Here is a 25,678-nt window from a genome sequence, read left to right as displayed (position 1 = left end):
CTGCCCTGCCTGCTCTTCTTCTGAAATTCATTGAGGTGAATACCAGCAACTGACACTAAACTAACACCTATTTGAGTTTCTGTTGCATTTAATTGCTCATGTGGTGCTGGAGGTCCTGTTCAGGTGGCCCTTTTGCAGAAGCTACAAAGGACTGAAGCAAACAGCTGGGAGAAGCCAGCCACTTTGGCCATCCTGCTTGAATTGCATGCTACTGTGTGGTTTCACAACCTTAATTAGTTGCCAGCAAAATAGTGTGCACAAGACTGAGTTAATGATAAAGGTTAAGAGTGGAATTAATGTGGTTTTATTGAACATAGGTCTTATGTTGAAAGTTGTAGCTTAATTTTTTTTGTGGTTTATGTGTTAGATAGAAGTAGCTATGAACACCTAATATAGTTGTAATGTAACTGTTACTGCAATGTACTGATGTTGTAATATTGTACTGTACTCCATACACCATAAAATTCTTACTAAAATATTAGATTTTACGATGTCATTAAAGCTAAATGTTTGCTAAAACATTATTAACTTACTAACTGACATCTGAAAAAGTAGTTGTAGGTCAAGAATCATCAGATACCTGTTTCTTGTGGTTTCCTTTGGGGCATGTTGGCAATCTCCAGGGTTTATAAGCATCTGCTGCAGATTACTTGAAATTATCATCGCCTGAGGTTGTGGGATGCATGGAGACTGGGGTAATAGTGAGTAACAGGGAGACTGAAACAGCTAGAGAGCCCAATCTGGATTGCTCAGCAAGATGAACAGAAGCAAATAAACGTGTGAAAGTGTATAACAAGGTGACAGAATTGTGATGGAAGTAGCAATTCTGAAAATATATCAGTATTTAGAATGGACACCATGATGCTGTAGTGAAAAGGCTAAGATTTGATGTTCGATAAATTACAGTTAGGGTTAGTAAGGACTTGATTTCACACGTGTGACATACACGTGAGTATGTGTAATTATAGTATAGGTGGTACCAGTACTAGACTGTTACAAACTTACATTTTTTTAGAACTGTTCATGTAATTTATTTGTATACAGAAATTTTCTGTCTTAAGAAATAATATCAATGTCCATGGTTTAGCATCCATAGTAAGGATTATTTATCTTGCAGTCTGGCTACACGTGCTGGTTTTGCTTGTAAAAAGACTGTTTAATTTTATTTATAAGCATTTCTGTCAATTGAATCTTGATGTGTTTGAATTGGTATATTGCTTCTATAAATAGTATAGTGGAAGGAGGTTGCTTAATCAGTATTCTTGTTGCCTGTAGTTTTGAGTGGATTTTAATAAACTCCGTTTTACTGAAGGCAATGTACTCCTCAGCAAGTGCGCCTTAGCTTTTGCCTGAAGTAGTTGTAATATGTTCAAATTCTGTGCTTCGTATATTCACCTTATTATAATGTTATTGCATCATGAATATGCATCAGGATGGTGTTTTCACATGCAGAGTACTTGCTATTAAAAGTCTTCCATGCTATTCCATGTGATGTTATCTATATCAGTGAGTTCTATTATCTATATCTGTTCAATATTATTTGGGATTTAAAAAAAAGAAAAAAGTATAAAACCCAGTGCATCTTTTAAAAGAAATCTACCTGTATTTTTATGCTGAAGTGTGTACATGAAGCTCTTACTAATTTTTTTAATATCGTTTGCTTTTTAGTGAGAGGTTTATGGTGAGGTTAAACAAGAACGGAGGCCCCAGAAACCCGGAGAAGATAGATCGAATGTGTGCACTTTTCACAGTACGTGTCTGTTCCCTTTCTTCTTCCCTTACAGTAGTTTGATTGTAGATATAGTCACCCTGAGGGGAGAAAACCCGGTTCTTTCTTTCCAATTTGAGTGGAACAGAAACTGATTTTAAGTTTTGTTATGGTTATAATTAAATGTTAATAAAGAAAATGGACATATAAATTATTCTTCTGGCTAAGTAAATATACTGAAGTACTTCCTTTTAAGTGCATTTATTCCTGCTTGTAGTTTGAAATTTTGAGTATTTTCATTGCATGTATTCTTAGATAACAGGTCACAGGTTGGCCTGAATGTGAAGCAAGGCACTTTCTCCAGAATCTAAGTTTGTCAAACAACTACAACACCACACACAGAAACCCAGAAAATTCTCCAAACAAATTACTGTCATAGCCCATTCAAGAGTCCATGTAGCACCCCCAGGTAGATGGTGCTGCAGCATCTTCCCAGGTCTGTGGCACAGTGTGTGGGATGGAACAGAACAGACCGGGATGTGCTGCAGAAGCAGCAGCCAAGTTGAGCTGCAGAGAGGTGGTTGTGATAAAGGAAACACTGTGACTTCCTAAGTTTCTGCAGCCGGTCTGTGCAATAGCTACCCCGTCCTGACACAAGGCAGATATGACCGACGGTACCAGCAGTCTTTAACCATCTGTGCCAGAAAGACAGGAGAAGGAATTACCCATCTGGCTTCTACCAGATGATACCTCAGTTGGGAGTAAAATAGCCAACTAAGATTTACCTCCTTTTAATCCTTCAGACTCACCTCTCACCTAACTGCCTTCTTGCTTTATAGTTTTGCTGCTATACCAAGATAGTAGTTTTAAAAACTTCAAGCCTCAATATCCATTCTGTGCTGGTCTTAAGTTCTGTTAAACATTGCCTCAGAATCATGTGTCAGACCGTGATTTTATCTGCCCCTTCTTCTCAGAAAGAATATGGAAATCTAGAGACACTGAAACTTAACAGCTCATCACAGAATAGCTGTAAGGGATTTCAGATCCCAAGTGTGATAAAACACCTTCCATCGTGATGCACCTTTAGCTAGTGCACATAATAGAAGCTCTTTGACAGAGGTATTTTTACCTCCAGTGAAGAAAAAAACATGGCAAGCAGCTTTGGTATAAACTTACCTTCTGGCAGTGAAACCCTCTAAGGTCAGGCAGGGCTGGTTGCTGAAACAGGCATGGTTCCCAGCACCATTCCCTTTTCTCCTTTAGGAAGATAGCTGAATTTCTCCTTTTAAGGAACAGAATGTATGTAAGGATATAAGGATGCCCAGTTCTGCCTCCATCTGGATATGAGATGCAGGTCAGTCCAAGAATAGCACTGACACTGATGCTGACATGAGTAGCAGTTCTGGTTTTGGTATCATCAGTAAAGTGCTACCAGCTGATTAAACGTCATCAGAGGTAACAGTGTCTTAGTATTGCCCCTGGCACTGACTATACTGACTATACTGTTGGTAGCTCAAAACCAAGTTATCTCCCTCTTCTCAGAGAAAGGTGGCCAGGGAGCAAGCTTCAGCACTGGTGTCTGGATCATGCAAAACAGTGCAGGGTTGAAGAACTGCTCTAAGGATTATTCCCAAAAGGCAGCACAGACTGGTTCATATCAAGTTTGGCACTTTCTGGCCTCTAAGGTTCATCCTCTCAAAAAGATTTTCGCCAGCAAACTTCCCCCATCTACATTGGTGCCACACTGCTTAAAGGTCATGTAAGAACCATCCTGTTTCACACCATTCTGTGAAGTGTGAAACAGTTTTGCTCCACTGACCTGCAAACCAGTCTTTGCACGCTTTCAAAGATACAAAGAGAATAATGATAAGCTATATCAGGGGCACAACGTTCCAGATGAGACCTGCTGCATGTTGCAAACGGGGCTAGCGTACTATAAAAGAGGCCAGCCCTGAGCATTGCGGACTGGTGCCACTCTGTAGGACTTATCTTTCTGACCAGGGATCACTCCCAAGCTACCTTTCAATTTAGCTGTACAAAAATACCAGAGCTCTTGCAGTAGTGGCTCTCTGGGGTGCTTAGACTTGTTATCTATCACTCTCTTTGGTAGAATGTGTACTCTACGTAACAGGAATAATGATAACTGGGAAATCTATTGTACAAAAAAAAAGCACACTTCTGATAAGATATTTTCATCAGTGTATTCAAAGAACTTTCCAAAATATGTAGCAAAGGAGCAACAAATAACAGCTTTTTGAGTAACCCTTGTATCCACAATGAAATTATCGTAACTTCTATATATTATCTACAATATATTATTATATCATAACTATATATTCTGAAATGCATATAAAATAGGATAGTTCTACAATTTTCAGGTTTGTTCCTAAGGCTGTGTTAGTTTTGACTCTTGATTTCCTCACCCTCCCCCACCACCCCACAGTATCTTTCTAAGACTCTAATCTTTCCCAGAGGCAAGAAGCCCTATATCTTAGATGATTCAAGGTATGCCTGTCTTTTCCTGCCATCTCTTTTGCTTCTAGGGGTTCAGCTGTCTCCTTGTGTGAGATATCAAAATTACTTAGGTTGTGTTTTTACATCTGCTGTCATATCGCACTAAAGGTGAAAGACTGCTTCCTCAGAAGATTAAAGCTCACTCAAGCAAACCTCAGCCTATGCATGCTTTGAAAACATTCCTGTGTCTGAATTAAAAAGTAACCGCACAGTATAAGCTTGCTGTTTTTGTTAAATACCTCACTCTGTCACCTGTGATGTTGGCAACTGAATTTGGTAAAGCTCTTAAAAGAACTGATCAGTGGCAGGCAGGTATCCTGGATTCACTGATTTGGGGGTGGTAGTGTTTGTTTTTTTAACATACAGTTAGACCTTTATAGGGACCGGCATGATAAAAAAACTAACCATTGTTATAGAGTAACATTTTTCCATATCCAGTATGGTGGGGGGGAAAAGAGGTGATTTTCTAACAAGCCATGGAATTAGAATTATTATGAAATTATTTTGCTTATCAACCAGTAGCATTTAAGAAGCTCAGAAGGATATGGGAAATAATTCCCCTGTGGACGCAGTCCTAAGAGCACCTTTCTGGAAGTTGGTTTACTTATGCTGCACCCAGGCAAATAATGAACTTAGTTTGTCCTCTTCTGGTCCTAAGTCATGCGTGTGGATTCTCTAGAGAGAAATTACCTGAAGAATTCCTCAAATGGGCTGGAGTTTTTTGGTGTTTGTCCATGTCATAGTAGGAATTTCTCGCCTTGTAAAAAGCCTCTGCTGTACAAAGTGAAATACAAGGCCATCTGGGCCCACATTTTTTTGTCTTTTGACTGTGACACAGTATATTTTTTGTGAAACTGCAAAGCAACGGAAGTGTGAACCCATCAATATGTTCATGCCCTCCATTTCCTGATATTTTGACAGCTGCCCTTTGAAAATAATAGTTCTCTAAATTGCTGTTAATTACAACTGGTAATCTGATAGTAATAAAATTCCCCATCAGATTGCAGATACTTGCAAAAATCTGTTACTCTCTAGAGTATTAAATACTACCTCCAAGGTTTGTTGCTTTTTCAGTGTATTGTCAGGCACTCCTGAGATTAAAACTATGTCAAATCCCTTCTTAGCATGGAACTTCAATTTCTCCAAGATGTGCACGCTAAAGCCTACCATATGCTATGTTGGTATGTTAGGTGATGAAAGCCTGGAAAGTATGTTCCTTTATTCATGCAGCAGCAAAATAAGACTTGAAGAGAAAACGGTAAAGAAGATTTATATAGCTTAATTCTTTGGCTTCAGAGAGACATGATCTGCTAGCTAGTAAGCATACCAAGCAGTGTGTTTGCAACTCTGCATATGCTGCCCAGAGAAACACAGTGCTCCTTTTAAATGGAGTCAGAAGATACAGCCATGAATTTATTACTTGCCTGCTGTAATTTAGCAATATAACAGTATTTGAAAGGGACTGAAACTTCTCCTTAGAATAAATTCTCTTTATGCCTAGCTCTCAGTCAGTGAGCCCAGATTTTATTGTGCTATATGTCACTTTAATCTGAAGCTCAGTGTTTATGTGCATTGCCATCATAATCTCAGTAGTTGAGATTTGGTTTCTCAAGTCACATGGGTAAGGAATTTTCTGTGTGACTTTTAAAGTTCATATCTTAGCTTCCAGCAAAATGCAATTTTTAATTCACTGAATTAGTTCAAAGTAGGAATGACAGAACTTAGATGTCCACAGTTTAAAATTTCCTCCTCCTTTATGTAAAAATTGGATTTTTTTCATTTTACAGCGCTTTTAATACATTTAATTGTGTTTTTTTTCTAAAGGAAAATAGTAGATTTTATTTGAACCTGGTATTTTTCCAGTTTTTTGCATTGCTTTTGCACAAGAAAAAATAGAGTATTAGAAGTCCAAGCTACATCTGTGCATAGGCAGATCCATCAGTGTTGTCCCCATACAGCTGTACATTTTAGAGGGGATGGTTACTTCTGGGATATGCATCTTTATTCAGTTGAAAAGGGAACAAAAAAAAAGGTAGAAGAACACATAGCTATCATCTCAAGTTGTTTGTGAAGTCATATGTGAAGCCCTAGAGCTGTTTTTAAAAAGCCTTATGTTGAAATCATTTTGTACAAACCAACAAAAAAATTGAGGAAGATGTGAGGTGATGTCGGTTGCTTCAGTGTAAGGGGAGGAGTGGAGGAAAACAACAGTAACTGAGCTGAAGCCCTCCTTTTTGGGTATGTCTCTTTCCTATGCATTCACACTTCGCTCTCCCATATTCTTAGGAAGAATGCATTAATCATTTTGCATTTCCAGTTGCTCTTCTCCTGAGAAATGAGTGGAGCACCACCCTTTACCTCTGGGGAGAATTTGGAGGCTGTCTGGTGTAAGTCAGGACGTAACAGTAAGATGGTAGCACTTAGCAGAGGGAAGAAAGAGGCAACAGCTGTTGTTGTAGAGCTCAAAGAGCCCTTTTGCAACAGTCTAAAACATGAATATTCTCATAGTACACAAACATGTGGTGTTTAGAACCTCCTTGTCTTGGAGGTTAGTACCATAAGGAAAACTTGTTTAAACAATGCTAATCTTTTTAGAAAGAAGTGTTTCCTAGTTCTTTTCTCCAGTTAAAAAAAGAATGGAGGGGAATGTCTTTGTTTATAATGTTATCAGAGAAAAGCACAACATGCCAAGGAAATTGCAATTAAGACAGCTTCAAACATGTGAAGGCAAAATGCCACAGCGGTGAATTGTTGGAAAGTACTTTATGCATATTTCTTAATTCATTTTCTTTAATAATAAAGCTTTGTCAGGGCCAGTAATACTGTTTTGTCTTCACTAGCTTCAGCTTTTTTTGCTCTGTAGGTTCTCCTTTTCCCAGTTTTTGCAGTTCTTCAAGCTCATTTTTAAGTTTTGACCTGGAACTTCAGAGTTTTCATCCGTGTACATGAATGCTTGCCATAAAAATAGCTTTTCAGAGATCTTAAAGTCCTGTATTTTGCTAAGCAATTATCTTAAAACTGAATTTATTTCTTAGTTTTCCCAATACACTATCACTGTTTCAAATGTCATTAAACCATTAGAATGGTTTTTTTGCCGAATGTGGCCCTTTCCAGCTACTCTGCTCCTCAAATCATCACTCGGCATGTTTCAGCAGTTGGAATGGGGCAGAGAGCGTTTCCAGACAGCAGTTTTGCATGCATCCTGCCCTGGTTTTGAATGTTAAAGCAGGTTAGCTATGAACTAGCTGCCTCTGGCTCTCTGACCTCATGGTTGAGACGCTGCCTTGCTGCTTTTGTAGTGTAATGAACACATATGAAAAAGAATAGCACATTTACAAGCATTAAAATAAATCACGTCTCTTGACTCTTCCGCTTTTTGTCCTGTTGAGACTTTTACTTGTTCGGAGGAATTGTACCAATCCACTCCTAAAACAGAGGTTAGTTCAAAATGCATTTTGAATCCGAATTGTGGCAGTCGTGCTGCAGACTTTTCTGGAGCCATCATGTGCCACAAAGACTACACAATGAGAAGTCAAAAGACAAAAAAAGGAAAGCAGAAGGGAAGGAAAAGGCTTAGAGACAGGGCTGGGACCTGCAGTCAGGGGATGGGGTGAAGGAAGCCAGCAGAGTTGCAGTTAAGGTAACTCAAGGGTTTAAATTTACCATGTAAATTTAATACAGTCTAATAATGTGTTTGAATTAAGGGTTAAATGAATGTTTTAAGTGTTTGCCAGAATTTTGATATATCATTGGAGTCAGAAGCTTCAATTTATTTTCCTTTTAAAGACTATTCAACCAATTATAATCCTATACTCATAATACTTTCACTTATTAAAGATGGAGGAGCTAGATGAATGGAGTGTAGTACTGTGTGGTCCTTGCTACTGTTTGTGGGAGTTTTGCAGGCCCTTATTTTGGAAGTTAATTTTTTTTAATGTCTATTTTTTTCCAATCTTTTAGGATCTCAGCAGTAAGGACATGAAGAGAGATTTGTACATAGTCGCCCATGTAATCCGAATAGGTACAGTATGATTTAAAACTTGAAATATATATAATTAACTATGGTTTTACCTTACTTTTAGGTGTGTTTTTTAATTGACATTATAATGATTTAACCAGTGATAAAACTCAGTTATACACCAGACCTATCTGCTGAGATTAATATTCAGACCATATGTAGCTAAGTGTTATAAAGTTACTGATGACTGTTTCACAGTGATTTTTTTTTTTCTCAGTATGAAACAAAATACTTGATTAAATGCCATGTTTGAGGGAAGATGGAGAAATTAAAAGGCTTTTAGTTTAATGTTTCAAAATTTAAAATGAGGTCTTTTTACTGATGATACGTACTTAGTTTGCAGGACGGGACATCAGCGTACCTGGCCATTCACGTCTAGTAAATCAGAGGCTGTTAGACAAATACACATAAAAATCCGGTTTCTGCTGTGTAGGAGTCTGTAGTGCTTCCAAGAACCCACACTCAAGTTTAGGAAGATGCCTCTAAAACACAAGAGCAGGGAAGCTGTCACACCTGTCAGGTGTTCTTCCTACCCACTGATGCCAGAGAGGAGCATTAGCAGAAGTACCTGCCTGTGGGAAGCCTGTCAAGCTTGCAGCCCGACATTTAGCAGCATACGCTGCTGCTTTGCTTTTCAGGTTCTCTTGGCTGCTCACGTACAGCTGTCTGAAGGAGAGAGCTGGATGTGTAGTGCCTGGACCTGACCCTACCCAGGGAATAAAGCCCTTCCTTGCTAATTCGCTTGACTAGAAACCCTTTATAGAGTGGGTTTCTCTGAGTGTTCGTAGGCCAAGCTAGGCTTAATTTGTTCTTGTTGAGATTTGCAGTAGCAGGAATGGAAAGTGTTTATGATTGAAATTGAATTTAGAATGTATCTTTCAAGGCATAATGCAGTGCTGAAAACTAGTTCATGGACAGCTAGATGGGCTTTTGAGCCCAGTAGTGTGTTTGAGTGACTGTATGACTGTATAACTTCTGGTATTGGAATTAAATTGCTACAATCTCTTTTAGATGGAAGGTGTTTGGTAGAAAAAAGCTCTAGTTAAAAAGGGTATCATTAGTTAGTACAGGGAGTTGGTAACAGGGTTAACTACAGCTGCAGTTAAATGCTTCTAAATTATGAATGTGTGTACTTCCATGGAGAAATGAGCAAGTATGAATTTTACCTATGTTAAGTGTGTCTTATTTCAAATATTTAGGCTGAAGCTGTTATCAACATATAATAGGAGTAACAGTCTCTTCAGCTGTTTTATTCTCAACAACTAAGTAGTGCACTCTCTTTCACGTGTTTCAGGTTTTCAGTTAGCTGAAAAAAGGCTAGGTAGTGTTTGCAGTGAAAGGGTATTTAACCCTAATTCCAGCCCATTCACTGCTTGCGTCCACTACCAGTCACAGATACCTTGTCTGAAATACAGAAGGTCTAAATGGCTTAGTGAAACTGTAGCTTTGTTGTGCTATCTTGTGACTGACAGTGTGCCTTCTAAGTCACAAAGGTGGTGGAAGGCTTGGTTTTTCATTATCTGGCTTCACTGTGTTATAAGGTGTGGAAAGGTTAGAATTACTCTGTATCACTGGAGATGATAAGTGAAGCTTGCAGAAGGATACAGTGTAGTTCAAGCTCAGGTTTTTAAGCTTGACGCAAGAAGTGCTGGGCAAATTACTATGTGTAATGTTACCAGTTGGCTTAGATTATCATGGTGATTTTTCTGGTCTTGGTGTTTTTTACTCCATTAAAAAATAGCTTTAGCAATAGGAAGTTGAGCAGGTTTGTACCTCGGAATTCTCCTTTAGGCACTCCAAGACAAGTATGATAGATGACACAATATATAATACATTTCTTTAAAGCAGCTGTATAAAGGGAAAATTAGTGTAAATACTGGACTGTAATGGGAGGACCAGAGTGAATCCCTGTGTGGATGCTGGGAGGAGACTACCAGCTGTATTCTTGGCTCATTATACAGATGACTTGTAGTCAGACAGACCAGCTGAATACAAATATGTGTCATGGAGCTGCAAATCAAAGATGGCCAGACATGATGCTGTTCACTTTGCCCTTGAGTGTTCTGTTAGCTGAAGGAGGTGATGTGCCTTATTCAGAGTAGCCCAGTCAGCCAGGTGGGTTCACGTGGACCTCTGGATTTGAAATAGTGTAAGAAGAAAAAGAGTGAGAAGTTGTGGTGTGTTGACTTTGGCTGGGTACCAGGTACCCACCAAACTGCTTTATCACTCCTCATCAGGACAGGGTGGGGGAGAAAATAAGGTAGAAAACCCCTTGTGGGTGAAGAGAAAAGCTGTTTCATACAGGAAAGGCTGTGCATGGAAGCAGAGCTAAACAAAAGATTTATTCTTTACTTCCCATCAGCTGGCAATATCCAGCCACTTCCTGGGAAGTAGCACTGTAGTACATATAGTGGTTGCTCCAGAAGACAAATGTCATAATAACAAATGCCCTCTCTCCTCCTCCTTTCTCTTAGCTTTTATTGCTGAGCAGACATCATATGACCCAGGAATATCTCTTGGGTCAGTTTGGATCAGCTGCCGTGGCTGTGTCCCATCTCAGGATCTCACCCACCTTCAGTCTACTGGGTCAGGTCGGGGGAATGTTGGAGATACGGCCTTGATGCTGTACGAGCGCTGTTCAGCAGCAGCCAAAACACTGATGTGTTACCGACACCTTTTCTAGCTGCCAATACAAAGCACAGCACTATATGGGCTGCTGTGGGGAAAATCAAGTCTGTCTCAGACAGACCCAATGCAGAAGGATAGGAAAGGCTGCAGGCTGTAGTTGAAACTTGCTATAGGTATGCATGCTCAGAGGCATAACAGAACAGACAAAATGGCTGCGTGTGAATCTCTAATGTTTTAAATTTCTGTTAATTTTAGGTCGCATGTTGCTGAATGACTCAAAAAAAGGGCCCCCTCATTTACACTATCGCCGCCCCTATGGCTGTGCAGTGCTGAGCATCATGGATGTACTTCAGTCAATCTCTGAAATAAAAGAAGAAAAGGATTTTGTTCTCAAAGTTTACACGTGAGTAACTCCTAAAGGAAGAAGGTTAGGAAAAATACTTTGTATATGTTGAGTGATGAGAGACTAAAGAGATAGCGAATATCAAGGTGCCGTTAACTGCGTTTGCTGCTTTATCCTCCCCACAAGGTGAACTAGTGCTGCTGGCACTGGGTTTTGCTCCTTTATTGTTCCAGAAGCTCATAGAAATTAATGAATATTATCAAAGATGTTTCAGGTATGTGAAATGCTTCAGAAATTACTGAGTATTTCCCAAATCCGTGTGATGTGCACTTTTATTAATGTGATTTATTTAAAATCTGCTAAACTGAAAATGAAATAATTATGCAGTATTTCTCCTGATGAAGGGAGTAGGTACTCATGCCCCATCTCCTATTCATTATCAGTCATGGTGACCAACAAAAGAAGTAGAAAACAGCTGAAGTCAACAGCATGTGACCGGAATCTCACCAAAAGCCAACATTTTTTGAGCAGGAATCTGTCTACAGTTATTGTGATTTTGAACTTTGAACTAACAAATTCTTATTATGAAATGTGGTCTTACACTTGTAATAAAGAGGCAACAGACAAACTGTCTGGAGACTGCAGGGAATAGTTAAGTCTCTTGTCAGTGAGGATAAATACTGGCATGATCTGCTTTGCAGATTGCCCGAGATACAACTGACATTATTTAGTGGTCTGTAGTCACTGTTCTGAGTCCTAAGATAACTTGGGGGGGTTATTCTTTGAGAAGTGCATTCAGCAGCAGAAAATTTGACATTCAAGGGAGCCTGTAAATGAAAAATGGCTTTTGCTGTTCACTGAAAGATTCTTGGGTATTTCTTCCTGCATTAGAAATCTGCAAGTCCAAAGAAAAGTCTCTCAGTCAGTTCTTCCATTCTTTTTTTGCCAACAGTTATGAAAACTGCAGCAAAAAAGTTACAGGGAAGAAAATTGTCATCTTTCTTCTTTTTGTCAATAGAATCTGCATAGTCTTGGTGTTTTGTCAACGTTCAGTTTCAGCTTGTCTCAAACCAGTGGTTTTTGGTTATATAGTTTATGTTAATATTGGCCTTGTAGCTATGGTGTTAATATACTGGAACTGCAGCATTTTGAATATTTACAATAATGGAACATTCTGAATATCAGATTTCTTTTTTGATGCCCTTTTAATGCATTTTCAGCTTCTTACTCACTGAAAAATCAGAGAAAAATCTAAACTACTGGATTTCTCTATCTGCCAGTGACAAATAAAAGTACTGCAGCCAGTTAGAGCAATCCAAAGTCCTGGTACTATGGTCAACAAAATCACAGGATAGAGAGCTTCCCTTTTCTTCCTCTTAATCTGAAGTGCTTTGTTAATATGGATTCCCTTCGCACCACCGAAAGGACAAACTGAAATGGTTAAGTAGGTTTATACCAGCTGTTGTTCTTCATGTCTGTTTCCCCACACTTTGTTTTCAACATCCACACACAGCCATTACTGCCATCCCAGAGAGGAAGTAGAACCCATAACAGAATTCAGCTCTGTAATCAGGTGCTTGTAATTTTTTATCACTGTTGTCATTTCTTTGGTTTGTAATAAGTCTTGTACATCATTGTTTTATGTTACTGCAGTTTCTTTGTAAGCATCTAACAAAAATGTTCAGAAGGGAAAACAGATGTATCTGAAGGGCACCAGCTTATCCATTTTGCAGCTTTCATAGCTGTTGGTCTTCCATGACAGAAAGTTTTCACAGGTTTACCCACTTGCATCTTCTCTTTGCACATTCTTTTAGCTAACCTACCTTTTCTTGCTTTTATAGGCTAAAATTGAAATGACAGTTTTTTGTTCTTCGTAAGTTTAAAGTTATATATGTGAATGCTTAAATGCTGAACTGATTTTTTTACCTGCTGTTCTCATTTTGATTATTGTTAAAATGCCTCAGGCCAACCCAAAAACATCATAAAGATGAAATAAAGAAGGAGGTGTATTTGTATTTTTAAAGAAGCAGTAAAAGACTTTCTTTTTGTGCACTATCTAGCTAAAGCTAAAGCTTACAGCTGCCACAAATGAGGCAGTCAGCATACAGCCAGAAAAGCCTTTTCATGGGGAGAAGCTGGAAAAAATTTGAGGGACTGAAAACCTGACAAAGGCTGAGACAAATAACATGGTGTTTCAATGGAGACTTGCTGCATCCGCAAGAGGGAATACTTATGTGAGGAAAAAAAATCAATTTACTTCACCAGTATTTCTCAGCTTGCCTTATTATTGTTAAAGATTTATGGCTGAAAAATACTTCCTTCTCACAATCCAGATTTTCCTGTTTGCTAATCCCACAGTCATGTTATAATCTTACTAAGAGGATATAGTACCACAGCTCTAGTTATAAGCTCATTATGTAAAAGCATGAAGGTTTACTTTTATAATTCTTTTTAATAATATACATATAAAATATTTTACAAGTGAGATGGAAATTAAATTGTCAGTCCATTTTCATGTTTCTTATGATTTTTTTGTCTTTAATGGAAAGTTTTCATCATTGAACTCTTTGTGTCAGTCTTCCCATTCCCCTAAAAACTTTCCCTATTTCTGTTTCATATTATCTTGTCTTTATTTATTTTGTCCTATTTTCTCACAGTCCTTTTATTTCCTCCTTCTCAGCACTAGCTCTTAAAATTCCCACCTCTTAATGTGGTGTATTGCCTGAATGCCTTTCCCTTTTGTTAATTCAGTTGTTGCTATTTGCCCAGCTGGATGAGAATGTACATCGCATTTCTGTCCCCATCTGTCTGACATCAGGGTCTGATGTAGTATGGCAAACATTCCAAATGGTAAATTCACTGTAGAACCAGCCAACCTGAAAAGGTGATGGATGGCTCAGGAGAAAATTCTTGTTTGAACGAGAAATAGATTTTGTAATGTATTTGGTATTTAGACAAGTAGAATGTTAACACAATAAAATGCATTACAAGCAAGTGGGTTTGGGCCAGCATTTCAAACTTGGGAGAATATTATTCTTCTTTGTGTTCAGGAAATGTAAAGTGCAGCTTATGTTGGTAGTTGGTACAAAACTAGCTTTAAGCTATCTTCACAGTCCATTGATTTTGGGTTAACTTTGTTCCAGGTTAATTTGCAGGCATAAGTCACTGGAGGCTGAAATCTATTTTAACTTGTTCTCCAGAGGCTGAGCAACTAAAGAATTTCCAGAGGTTAGAAACTTTCTGTAGTCTCATCGGCAAGGATGGAGGATGGTACACAATTTGTCCTAGAGGTTATCTCTCTTGCCTTAAGGAGAATACTGTTTGCAGTAGGAAAAATTACTTTTAATGTCTTGGCAGTGTGAAGATAATTATTATTTTTTCAACAAGTAAGTTGAACATTGGTCCAAGTTCTGAGTTGACACAGAACACCACAGTTACTGAAAGGGGCTTTGTGCTACCCGTTAATGTCTTAGCTCTCTTGTGTTTTGGCTTTGAGAGATTGAGCAAGTACAAATGTAGTCAATTTGCCATACTCCTAAGTTCTGGAAGTTTACTTCAGTGCTGATCTGTCTTGAGTTACTGTGTGGATATCTGTTTCTGTCCTCCCAGAACGGATATAGTAGTTACAGAGGGTATGGAGCAGAGCAGTTAAAATGTTTGATCTCATAGTGTTGTTTATGAGAGAGATTAAGCATGGGTGGAGCTTCAGCTTGGAGAAGAGTGGTAGTGGGAACGAATACAACCAGCCAAAACTTTAAAAGTCGTGGTGGAGGGTAAATTGTTGTTCATGGAATATAACTGTACAGGAATTAGGGATGCTCAATGAAATTGGTAGGAGATGACATTAAAAAAGATGGAAGAAAGTACTTTCTGGCTTTGGATCCTAAATACAAGTGTGGCACTTCTGACTCAAGTGCCCAAGATCCAGAAAGATTCAAGCATCCAGGTGAACTTTTGCTGCATCCTGCTTTGCTGGCTCTCTGCTCATGTGTTTTTTATTCCTTTTTTGGGGGGTTATTGTTAAAAGGAATCTGTAGTTCTCCACGACTGGAAAGGAAGCTGAAACATCTGCTCTGGTGCTCTCAGCCCTCTCTGTTGAGTGTAATTTCCAAAATGCTGCAGTGTCCCTAATTTCTCTCTCCAGAATCTTGCCATCAGAGTAATGAGAATATCCACAGAGCTATAGATAAAGTCATTTACAGAAGGCTTTTTTATTTTTTTTTGTGATGTTGCTCCACTTCAGAATATTTCTACATAAGGCATGGACTGGAGCAGTAAGAGATAATGGGTTTGACTTTAGACTGCACAGTTATACCGTCTGATTTCATGGTGATGGAGTAGCATCATGCTGCAGTAGAGAGCGTTGCCCGCTCTTTGTTATATCTCGTTGTTGTCATCATAATTCTTATTAACTTGTTTTTTGAAGATAATACATTTCACTTTGAGAAAACAGTCCTGAGAAAAGTGAAGAATAGAGGAGGAAATTGGAAGTTAGCCATAAAAAAAAACGTACAGAAAGAAACTCTCATGTAAGTGCACACAATGTCATGCAGTTAGTCTGAAGTCTCCAGAATTACTAAAGGCATTGGAATGGTGATGGGAGACGTTAGGAGCTGCTGGATCCAGTAGCCCGACAGAAGTAAGGCTGCCACAGCTCCATGCCCCCAGGTCCAGCCAGGTACAAGGCTGAGCCTGTATTCTGTGTGTGCATACACACCATACATACACTTAGAGCCTGCCACACAGATCAACACAGGCAGAAAGTACACGCTAATACTAACACATACACCACCAAAGGCCTCATCCTATTTTCCTTTCTAGCTTAGTAGGGTAAGAACTTGTTAGTGGAAAACATACGTACATATGCACACTACAGACTCCTCCAGTCTGTTGTTTTAAACACTCGATTCCATCACAGGGCATGGCCAGGCAAGCATACTGACAGCAAGCTATCCACATATGCATGGGCTATTTTATACCATTATCCTTCTGTTTCCCTATAGTTTGTATATAGTCTTGAACAACTCCAAATGCTCTTCCCCAGCATCCTGTAATGAGTCATGTATCACCAAAGGCAGGAGCCCATTTCAGTCTTTAAAGCTAACTGATCTTGCTGGATTTCAACCTGGACAATGTACTGAACATCCTTCTGCAGCAGATGTTGTTCCCCAGTTGCCATTGTTCCTCTTCTCCTTTGTGTTCCAGATGAGCCTTTAATTGCATATCCTAATAGGAAAGATAAAAGTTAGTAGGAAATAATTAGAACAATTTTGTTTATAGGTGCTGCCATTAGGTGGTCATCTTGGTACGATGCACATCCAGCAGGTTTGAATCTGATTGATCAAGGGCAGCCAGCTGTCCTGCCTGAATGTTGCTTGTGTTACAATCCACACACCAAATTGTTATGTGCTCATGGAACTGATATTAATGACTGAATTTTTCCTGCTGAGAAAGTATTGAGTGGAAAAATGAGACATCTATTGTCAAATTATTACATTGTAATTTCTGTCCTAGGAATTGGTTGAGGATTTACAGATGGTAACATAAGAAATGAAATATAACAGTATTTAAAGATGCTTTTTAAAATTACATCTAGATGAGCAGAGAGTTGTAAAAATGCTCCTTCAGAAGATGATGTATGTACAGAAGTATACTTTGTGGTGTTATATATCTTCATCTTACAGCTTGGGTGGGGGGGATGCATCATGTTTCAAGGAACTCTGTAAAATATGTGGGTAAGCAAAAGACTTAGATACTAAAAAACAGGGCTTGATTTATTCTTTCATATTTCACTTATTTCTTGATTTTAACTTTTTTTTATCTTACTAAAAAAAAAGGTAATAAATGACAAGAGTTAATTCATGCAGAGAATTCAAATAAGATGTCCCAACTTTTCTTCATTCTGTCACAATATGAAGAGTGAAACAACGGCTTTGGTAACAGAAAAATCACCACAGGTTCCAAAGTGTCCATAAAAAGGAGAATAACCATTTGGGAATGTTTTGTTTGTGGAATGTCTTCCACTTTTAAAACCAAGAGTTATGTGGGATTTCTCTCATTCATAAAAAATCCCACAACCTTTCCAAAACCTTTCATGCTGTCTCTGCAGCAAAGTTGACTTCCCTGACCTAAGGTGGTTCAGCATAAAGCATTTTAACTTGAATTAGTGTTCTTTTATTTTAGGTGTAACAACGAAAACGAATGGTGCCAGATCCATGAAAACATTATTCGCAAGTCCAGCACCAAATACACAGCACCCAGCTCAAACTATGGTAAATATTGACTTGTACATTTTTGTCGTAATATCAGCTGAAGATTTGCTTTAGGAAGTTGTTAATTATTTATGGCCAAGAAACTCAGTGAGTTGCAGGATTATATATAGCCGAATTTTTCTTGTGGTGATTTAAAAGTTCAGCTGAAGTTAATTCACATTCAGTTTACAGGTGATAAGCTGTATCATGTCTGTCAGTTTAACCAGGAAGTAAGAAAACACCAACACCTGATACTTCTCCGTCTCTGATACAGCTGACAATGGCATTAATTCAGCATGCTAGATTTCCTTCATGGTTATACCCATAGTGTTATTCTTATCCTGAGAGAGGTCAGCAATGAAGAGAGAAAGTGGCCTGTTACAGTATTAGCTTACTTTGAGTATTCGTTTATTGGCTGTTACAGTTACTGAGTGTAACCATGCTTCTGAAAATTGCTAGCCCATGGGAGGATACAGCATAAGCAGCAATCAGTATTGGCAGAACTCCTTTAAAAGGTGTTTTTTTGTGACACTGAACTAAGTCACTGTGACCAGGCTGGGGTCCACAGGAAATGAAGAATTTAGATTTTATTCATCAGAGTTCCCTTGAGTGAAACCGTCTTCCTTTTCATCCTGTATTCCCTTGAAAATTCCAGGTATAACACATATCCAGAGCTTGCTCTCTTGAGGGTACCATGCATTCTTGTCAAAAGAAGCAAAACCAGGGGTTCAATTTGTCTAACATTTGTCTGACTGCTCAGAAAATCCTGGCTCTCCAGAAAACAAGCAGTGGGTTTGTGCTGACAGATTAATTGTCAGGAAGACTCTCTGTGATAGCTGCAGTGCTAAATGTTTCAATTCATAGTTCATGAGAATAACTGTCTTGGCAGGGGGTTTGCCACCTTTCAAATCCCTTTTTATCTTCCTAGCTAATGACAGGTAACTGTGGAAAGTGAATTTTGTCTTGTTACCTTATTTAATGATTTCTGCAGTTTGCTAATTCAGAGAGATCATTACTGTTCCATCCCAAATGACCCAGCCCATAGGATGCAGATCTACTTCATTACAGCTCACTTTGCATTCATTACCACATGCCTGATTTATCAGCCTACTGATGTCCGAATACTTTCTCTCAGCGCACTGGTGCCTGAATATTGTCTTAATTTCATTTGTTTGCATATGGAGTTTATTGAGGTGTTGTAGTGGAATATGCAGTTCACACTCCTGTAGAAGGTATTAAGTACAACAGCAAACAAAAAAACAGTCCTCGGGTTTGGAACTTTATTATATGCAAAGCAGGTCTCCTTCCCTGCTGTTCTTCCTGTTCCAGCTAAGGTCATCCGCTGCTTATCATTAAAACATTTTCCTGAATTATTTATAACTTTGAAACCTGGGCTGTTTGCATTGATTTCCAGGGCCAGGTGTCTGCCTAAAACTTTCAGTATTTTTTTTGCCAAGCATGAACTTTATTGAAGAGCAGAAAGAAGGGCAAATAGATAGCTTTTTACTCTTGCCTTTGGCTTTTACAAATAATTATTTCAGCCGTTTCATTAAGATCTAGTACATCTCTGGGGCAGGAGGTTGGAACTTGATAGAGGTCCTGTGGGAGGGGCACTATTGCAGGCTGACATGATTTAAGCCTAAGTAGTACAGTTTGGGCTTCTGAGAACCTGCTCTTACATGGAGGAACTGCTCAGTTCACAAGTGCGATTTTTCCCTGAAGAAAAGCTCATGGGTTGTTTCTCTCCCAGCTTCCCAGGTCTTGTAAAAAAAGTCAGCTCTCAGACCTGCTACAAGAAATAGAAAAAACCCAAAAGGATAGGCTGGGTAGGAAGGAGGACTGGAGAGTGCATTTACAAAACCTCTTAGGGAAGTTATTTGGGGTGGAATATGTGAGAGGATATGATGTAAGTAACGTATGTAATATTGTGTTGGAAAATCGCATTGCGTATTTCCTCTAGTGACTGATTTTTATAAGTAATAGATTGATTCTAGTGCTATTTGTTAAGCACTGTGGGTGCTGGGAGTGGGGAGGTCTGAACTTCCAAATTTGCTCCACTCCTTTCTGCTGGAATTTTTAAAAATTATTTTCATTTATTTGGTTTTGATAGCAAAAGAGGATCAAAAACGAACAAGTTTCTCCTGTAAGTGGCAAAAATAAGACTGATTTCTAAAGAATTTATCTCATGTTCTGTTAAATCTTCTGTACACATCCACACACAGATGTACACGCCTGGGTGATACTCAGTGAGTTTGAATTTTTTCCGTGGTTACAAAGCCTCTGTTTTCCCTGCAGTGCTTTGCAGTGTTCTTCTGCCTACTTAGCTGGACAGTTGCAAGTCCATGTTTTGGCAGCCTTTGAGTACATACATGCTGATTGTCCAGCTGGCTGGTTGACCTCTCTTTTCCTTTGCTTTAAAGCTCTATGCTCTTTTTTTCATTCCAACTCCCAGTATTCATAAAACTTGTACAATCTCCATGTTATCTAGGTGTCTGTTTACTTGCCAGATTTGGCTGAAGCTAAACAACGGCCTGAATATTATTCCAAGGGAAGAGAGCAGAAATTGGATGGGAGGTTCATGATGTTACTGGTTCCATTCGCCATGTAACTAGCCTAACAAAATGGTGATTAAATATTTTTTGCAAAGCCCATATATTAAGTTTAGGAAATGGCAGAACTTTAGGTGTCTCTTGCAAGATTATGTATACAAGGCACTGTTTGTTTCAGTATGTGCTGTTCCAGTCGGTGAACAGAGAGGGCAGAAAGAACTATTGACTAACTATCATTCATTGAAGGAGATAAAGATTGTGGAAAATTACTATGTGAGCAAAATTCTCATTGGTATGTGAAGCTGGTAACGTATGCTCAGCAGATGAGGCTAAACTTGTTAAGCTTCATTCTGGCATTTTCTGCTATCATAATTCTTAACTTTGTAACTTTACCAATATACTGTACTCCTTTTAAGGGGGTAGTGTGCTATAAATTAAAAGCAACAAGGGAAAGCGATTGGACTGAGATTTACCATGTAATTTCTCCTAGTCAAGCTATATATAGTTGATACACTAAAAGGTTGCATTGAAAGAGCTGGTTGATAAACTCAGTGTGACCAGTTGGTACTCTTGAAATATGTTAACAAAGGGAATTCCATTAAAATCAACATTCCTGTATGAAGTAGTTAAAGAAACAAGTGAAACAGGTATTATACTTTTTTTGCAGTATGAAGAAGGACTCTAGTGTTGTGTGATGTGGTAGTTCAGACAGAGATAGCGTTGTTCATACCTGTGTTGTAACCTGCTGTATGTGAGGAGTAGAAATAATGCTAATTACTTCACTGTAACTTCTGACATACCTGCAAAATTAAGTATTCTGGTTTTAATGTAATGTTATGCTCTCAACTGGTGCCTTAAAGCAGTTTTGTTTCTTTCATTTCAGTTTTAAATTGCTCCAAGAGAGAAAAGAACTCTGGTTTTATATATTTGTATCAAATTAACTGTGGAGCAAAGCATTATTTTTACCTGCATGCCTTGTATATACAGACATGTCACCTTTAGGTCTGAAATAATGAACATCTTTGGGTTTTTTTCCCAGGACTTATAATATCTCTTCAGCTTCTTCGTGGTGACATGGAGCAGATTCGAAGGGAAAACCCCATGATTTTTAACAGAGGTGTTTCTGTTACCAGGAAGCTGGGATTTCCTGATGTTATCATGCCAGGTAAACTTAACAATTCTAATCTTAAACTGTTGGTCTTTTTTTTTCTCATACTCTCCTAGACAGGCTCCACTGGGATGGGTGCTTTACGTGAAGAAGGTTAATAATAGAAGAGTGGCCTTATTTATCAGTAAATGCCATTTCCAGGTTCAGGGGGGCATGCTGAAACATTTTAATCAACAAGTATTATAGTAATAGAAGGTGTTAAGTTCACATGTATAGAAGGTGATCTAGAAAGATTGATTTGCTATTTCTACTCCCTCCCTCACTGGTTAGATGTCTGTCATGTATGCTGAGCATATAGATTTTTGTCTATAAAAATGATTTTGTATCCATTAAATTAGATTTTAAATTAGATTTTTATCTTTTAAAATGCATGAAATTTCTTCTTCCCAATAATCCAAAGCCTGGAAAAAGAGTTTCTACTTTGACACCTTGATTTTTGGAGTTAGTACGATGCTTTTGTAATGGCTGACGATAGGTGAGGCTACAAATCTGGTGGGATTTCCCAGCTGGCCTAATGGAGCACCTAGTCTGTGCAACAGCTGTCTTGGCTGAAGCATTGCTGTACTTTGTTTGCTCCTTACTTCTGAAGCAGCAGCTTGAGATGCTTCTTGTTTTGGCACAAGTTGAACCAGCCCCAGCATAGCCAAGAGTTCACTTAGGGAGGAAACCAGAACCTAGCCAGTCATGCAATCAGTCAGTATAAAACCTGGCATTATACAGTCTTGATTTTCACAGTGTAATAAGAAATAGGCTTACTAACTTTATTGCATGTATAGCATTTGAAATAGTACGTTATTGCTATGCATTATAAACTAAGACCAAGGATGACTTTGCAGACATGGGAAATGTTATGAAAGCATAATGGGAAAAGTACCTCATTTTATTACTCAGAAGACTGCAATGACACATCAGTGTCAAAAGTAGTTGTTGCAACCTCATTAGGGAAGCTCTTCAAAAAGCACAGTAAGAATAGGGAGTAGGTGTGAAGAAGTTCTGGAAACTAAAGTAAAAGCATTTAGAACAGTATGTGTTTTATTTACTAACAAACTTGAAAATAATAGTAATAGAACAACACGATGTTGGCTTTAGAGCCAGTTATAAGTTTTACTTTCCAGTGACCTTATAGCAGTTCAAGTCTTAACCCTAAGCAATCAAATAAAAGTTTAAATATTGTCTGTTGATATGCAGGCACAACTGCTGCAAGCTGGTCTGCTGTAATTGAGATCACAGCTAGAAAAGTCAACTTAAAGAGTAACATTTACTTACCTGTGAATTGATTTGCCTGCAAGAATTTCCTTGTCCTCCACTTGTATAGAGGTGTTCCTCAGGTGCTTCAGACCACTGAATTTTAGCAAGCTGAAGGAACAGCTTTATGGTCTCAGCATTCCTCCTAATGGTTTGGGGTTTTTTTCTGGGCCCTAGCTTCTTTTTGCAAGCTGGCATAGTGAGCTGTCTTCCCTGCAGTTCCGCTGGGTTAGGCAATGCTTTGGTCCAGGGCTTGAACAAGCAGGTCAGCAGCTTTCATGTGCAAATGTTCTCACCCTAAGCTTTAAATACTCATTGAACCTAATTGAAATTTCCAAAGTGTCTTTCTCTATTTAAGAACTCTAGCAAAAGTGCTGCCTCAGTGCAAAAGATGTCCACCAAATCTTAAGTATATTGTTATGATCTTTGTGATAATCAGCATTAGACATTTAAGTAAATCAAAACCAGATTCCTGCGTGTGTGTACAGCACTCCTGTTGTAATGCTCACTGTACAGGTACAGCAGTGATCTTCCCAGCTCTGGCCATCCCCTCTGTTTTTCCACTGGTATTCTTCGAAGGACCATAGCTGCTTGCTAATGTCATGTTTATGAGAACCACAATTCTTTCTTGGAGAAATCATAGAGATTTGAAGATTATAATCTATTTGGAATTGGGCTCATATACATATAGATCTGCTTAAAATACTGATTGATACAAATGAATATGTGAAAGGACAACCACTCTGCTCTTAAACGCTCATTGCCTCTCTAGAGGTGCTGGACACCCAGAACTTCTCAATTCAGAGGGAGCTACACGAGGTCTGCATGTATAGAGTTTAGAGGCAAAGCTTTAGGTGTTTGTATTTGGGGCAGAAAAAAAAAGGCTCACATTTGTGGATAAAGGCAGTTTGTGAATGTCTTTAAACATAGGTAAGAAAAGAAAGGCAGCCATGGAAGGGTGAATAGGCTTTCAGTGTAAAGATAAATTATAACATTGCCAAGGTAGAGATACTATGTGAGGAGAAGTAGCCGTGGGTGGTGCTCTGAACAAGAATTTTCATTATCCTGGGTATTCTCTGGGATAATGAAATCTCTGGAAAAATTAGGAGATTAAAATAAAATGTAATGATGCAGTGAACAAATTTTTATCCCATTTCTTAAAACATTTCAAACAACAGCAGATACTTGCCTGTTGTTTGCTTTTAAAACAACAGATGAGACTGGAGTTTGAGTTTACCTGATGTCCAGGATGGAACATTTGGGTAGGGTAAGTTATCTTGCAGGTCGATGAGCCAGGCTATACGAACAAGGAATGCTTGTCAGCTTACTTTCTGCTTGTTGTTGGCAGCCAGGATCAGTCATTCTTTCTTAGATTTACTGGTATTGTCTGAAGTTAGAAAATATTTCATGGGGGAAGGGAGAGCAAAAAAACCCACCAAACAAATGAGAAAACAACTCTGTCATGCACGTTAGCAGTTCTCAATCACGTCTGCTGCTTTAAATGTCTTTGTCAAACTACCTTTTCCTTGCTTTGCTTCAGAACTGCTTCTTTCTCATTAAAGATAGGGTTTCCTCTTCCAGAAGGAGCACAGAAAGTTCATGACTTGTATTTTGCAAGTGGATGCAGATTTTTCAAGGCAGTATGATTTTTAAAACGTTTTTTGAATAAGTTAATCAAGGCTACGTCACCTCCTATTGTTAAAATATGCAGTGATCTTGCTCCTGAACCAGGAAATCTATTTTTAAAAAATACATAGCTCTAACATTTCAAATTAATCTTCTTGGTCATAGGTTTTAACATGTTCATTTTCTTTTTTAATAGGAAATCTTTTCAAATGCACAGAGCCATTAAAATTACATAGCTGTCTTATCCCCCAGTTTTCCTATACATTTTGTTTTCTAAACTGTAACATCAGTTCCTGTATTGAGCCCTCTTTTGCCCTCACTCAGGTATGAGCAACAGAAGTGGTAGTGGTCGTTACTAAGAAAGAAGGTGGAACTGGTCTTTATGTGCTTATATTTGGCATGGTTATCCAGAACAAGGTTAATGTTCTACAAAATCACCATGCCTGTCTTCAGTTCTAAAGATAAAATGTTCTTTGTTTCCTACTGTGTTGTGATCTGATAAGGTCATCATAAAGCACTGAATTCTTTTTTGTCCTCAGCAGAGGGATTCAGTCAAACCAGCCTCCTGAGGAGGTGTGGAGGGGTTTTGTTCATTTGTGGGTTTGGGTTTTTTTTTTTTACTAAATTGCTACCGGGTTTAAGACCGTCCATCTGACCCTGACAATTTTACCTTTCCCCAGAGATAAAAGCAATGAGGCATGTGCTGCTTGCCTTTTGGATTGCAACTTTATTTGTATACAGAACTTGCTGATCAGAAATCTATTGCATAGGCATGGCGTTTGTCAGTTCCCCAAAGGACATCCCTTCCCTTCCCCATGTGCTGATAAGTATTCTGTCTTTTACTTTGATCCTCTGATGAAAAGTGCATGCTTCATCTTCTACTTGTGAGTGATGTTTGTTTCTCTTTTTTTTTCTCTCTCCTTGTCTTAATTTCCTGGCTTCTCTCCCTTTCCTTTCCCTTTATTCCCTCCTCTTTCTTTCTGATGCAGAGATGAAGATAGTTGGGTGTAAGTGTCTGCTTTTTTGTGTAATGTCTGCTTATTGCTTGCTTTTTCCCATTTTCATATCTCTCATGTAATGTTGGGGACTGGTAAAGATAGCAAATCATGACATCATAGGGAAGCTTTGGTAACAGAGAGGCAAAGATTCATCTTACCAGTCTCTCTCCATACCACAGTGTTCCAGACAAATTTAGTAGCTGTGACAGAGGAATCCTTGTAAATGCAGACAAATGCAAAGGTGAGAAACATCTCAGCATCTGTGAGCACAAAGGCATGGCAAAAAAAATACGTTAAGAAATGGATACAGCAAAATCCATCAGCTGTTCTCAGAATATTTATGGCAAGAGAGTCAGTGAGACTTAAGACATAATTATGTAATAATTATTCCCCAAAAGCATTTACAAGAGTAAAAAATATTTTTATCATAAATAAACTTGCAGAGCTGAAGGAGATAAAAAAAAATATAGTAAAAATCAACTTTATACTACTGAAAGGAAGGCGTTTTCAGGGAAATAATTGAATTTAAAAGAGCATTGTGTGACTTCTTCTCTATACACAAACAATGGATAGCAAGTGATCCAAGTGTCATTTGTTCCTTTTCCTAGAAACAATTGAGTGTTCTGTTCA

General features: G+C 38.5%; 1 protein-coding gene across 9 annotated transcripts in view; it reads left to right on the top strand.

Annotated features, from left to right (window-relative positions):
• DOCK3 (dedicator of cytokinesis 3) overlaps nt 1-25,678 on the top strand; it is a 203,581-nt gene that overhangs the window by 100,387 nt on the left and 77,516 nt on the right. For all 9 annotated transcript variants that reach the window (XM_057407679.1, XM_057407682.1, XM_057407684.1 and 6 more), the window contains exons 10-14: nt 1,669-1,750; nt 8,183-8,243; nt 11,124-11,271; nt 17,395-17,483; nt 21,051-21,176. In XM_057407679.1, coding sequence (XP_057263662.1) covers nt 1,669-1,750; nt 8,183-8,243; nt 11,124-11,271; nt 17,395-17,483; nt 21,051-21,176 — 506 coding nt within the window. The remainder of the gene's footprint in view (nt 1-1,668; nt 1,751-8,182; nt 8,244-11,123; nt 11,272-17,394; nt 17,484-21,050; nt 21,177-25,678) is intronic.

This window comes from Pezoporus wallicus, unplaced genomic scaffold, assembly GCF_028554395.1.
Source record: "Pezoporus wallicus isolate ANWC-B61680 ecotype Strahan unplaced genomic scaffold, APGP_CSIRO_Pwel_v1 contig_3568, whole genome shotgun sequence".
NCBI lineage: Eukaryota > Metazoa > Chordata > Aves > Psittaciformes > Psittacidae > Pezoporus > Pezoporus wallicus.
The sequence above is the reverse complement of the archived record's forward strand: the minus strand, read 5'-3'. Positions and strand labels throughout refer to the sequence as shown.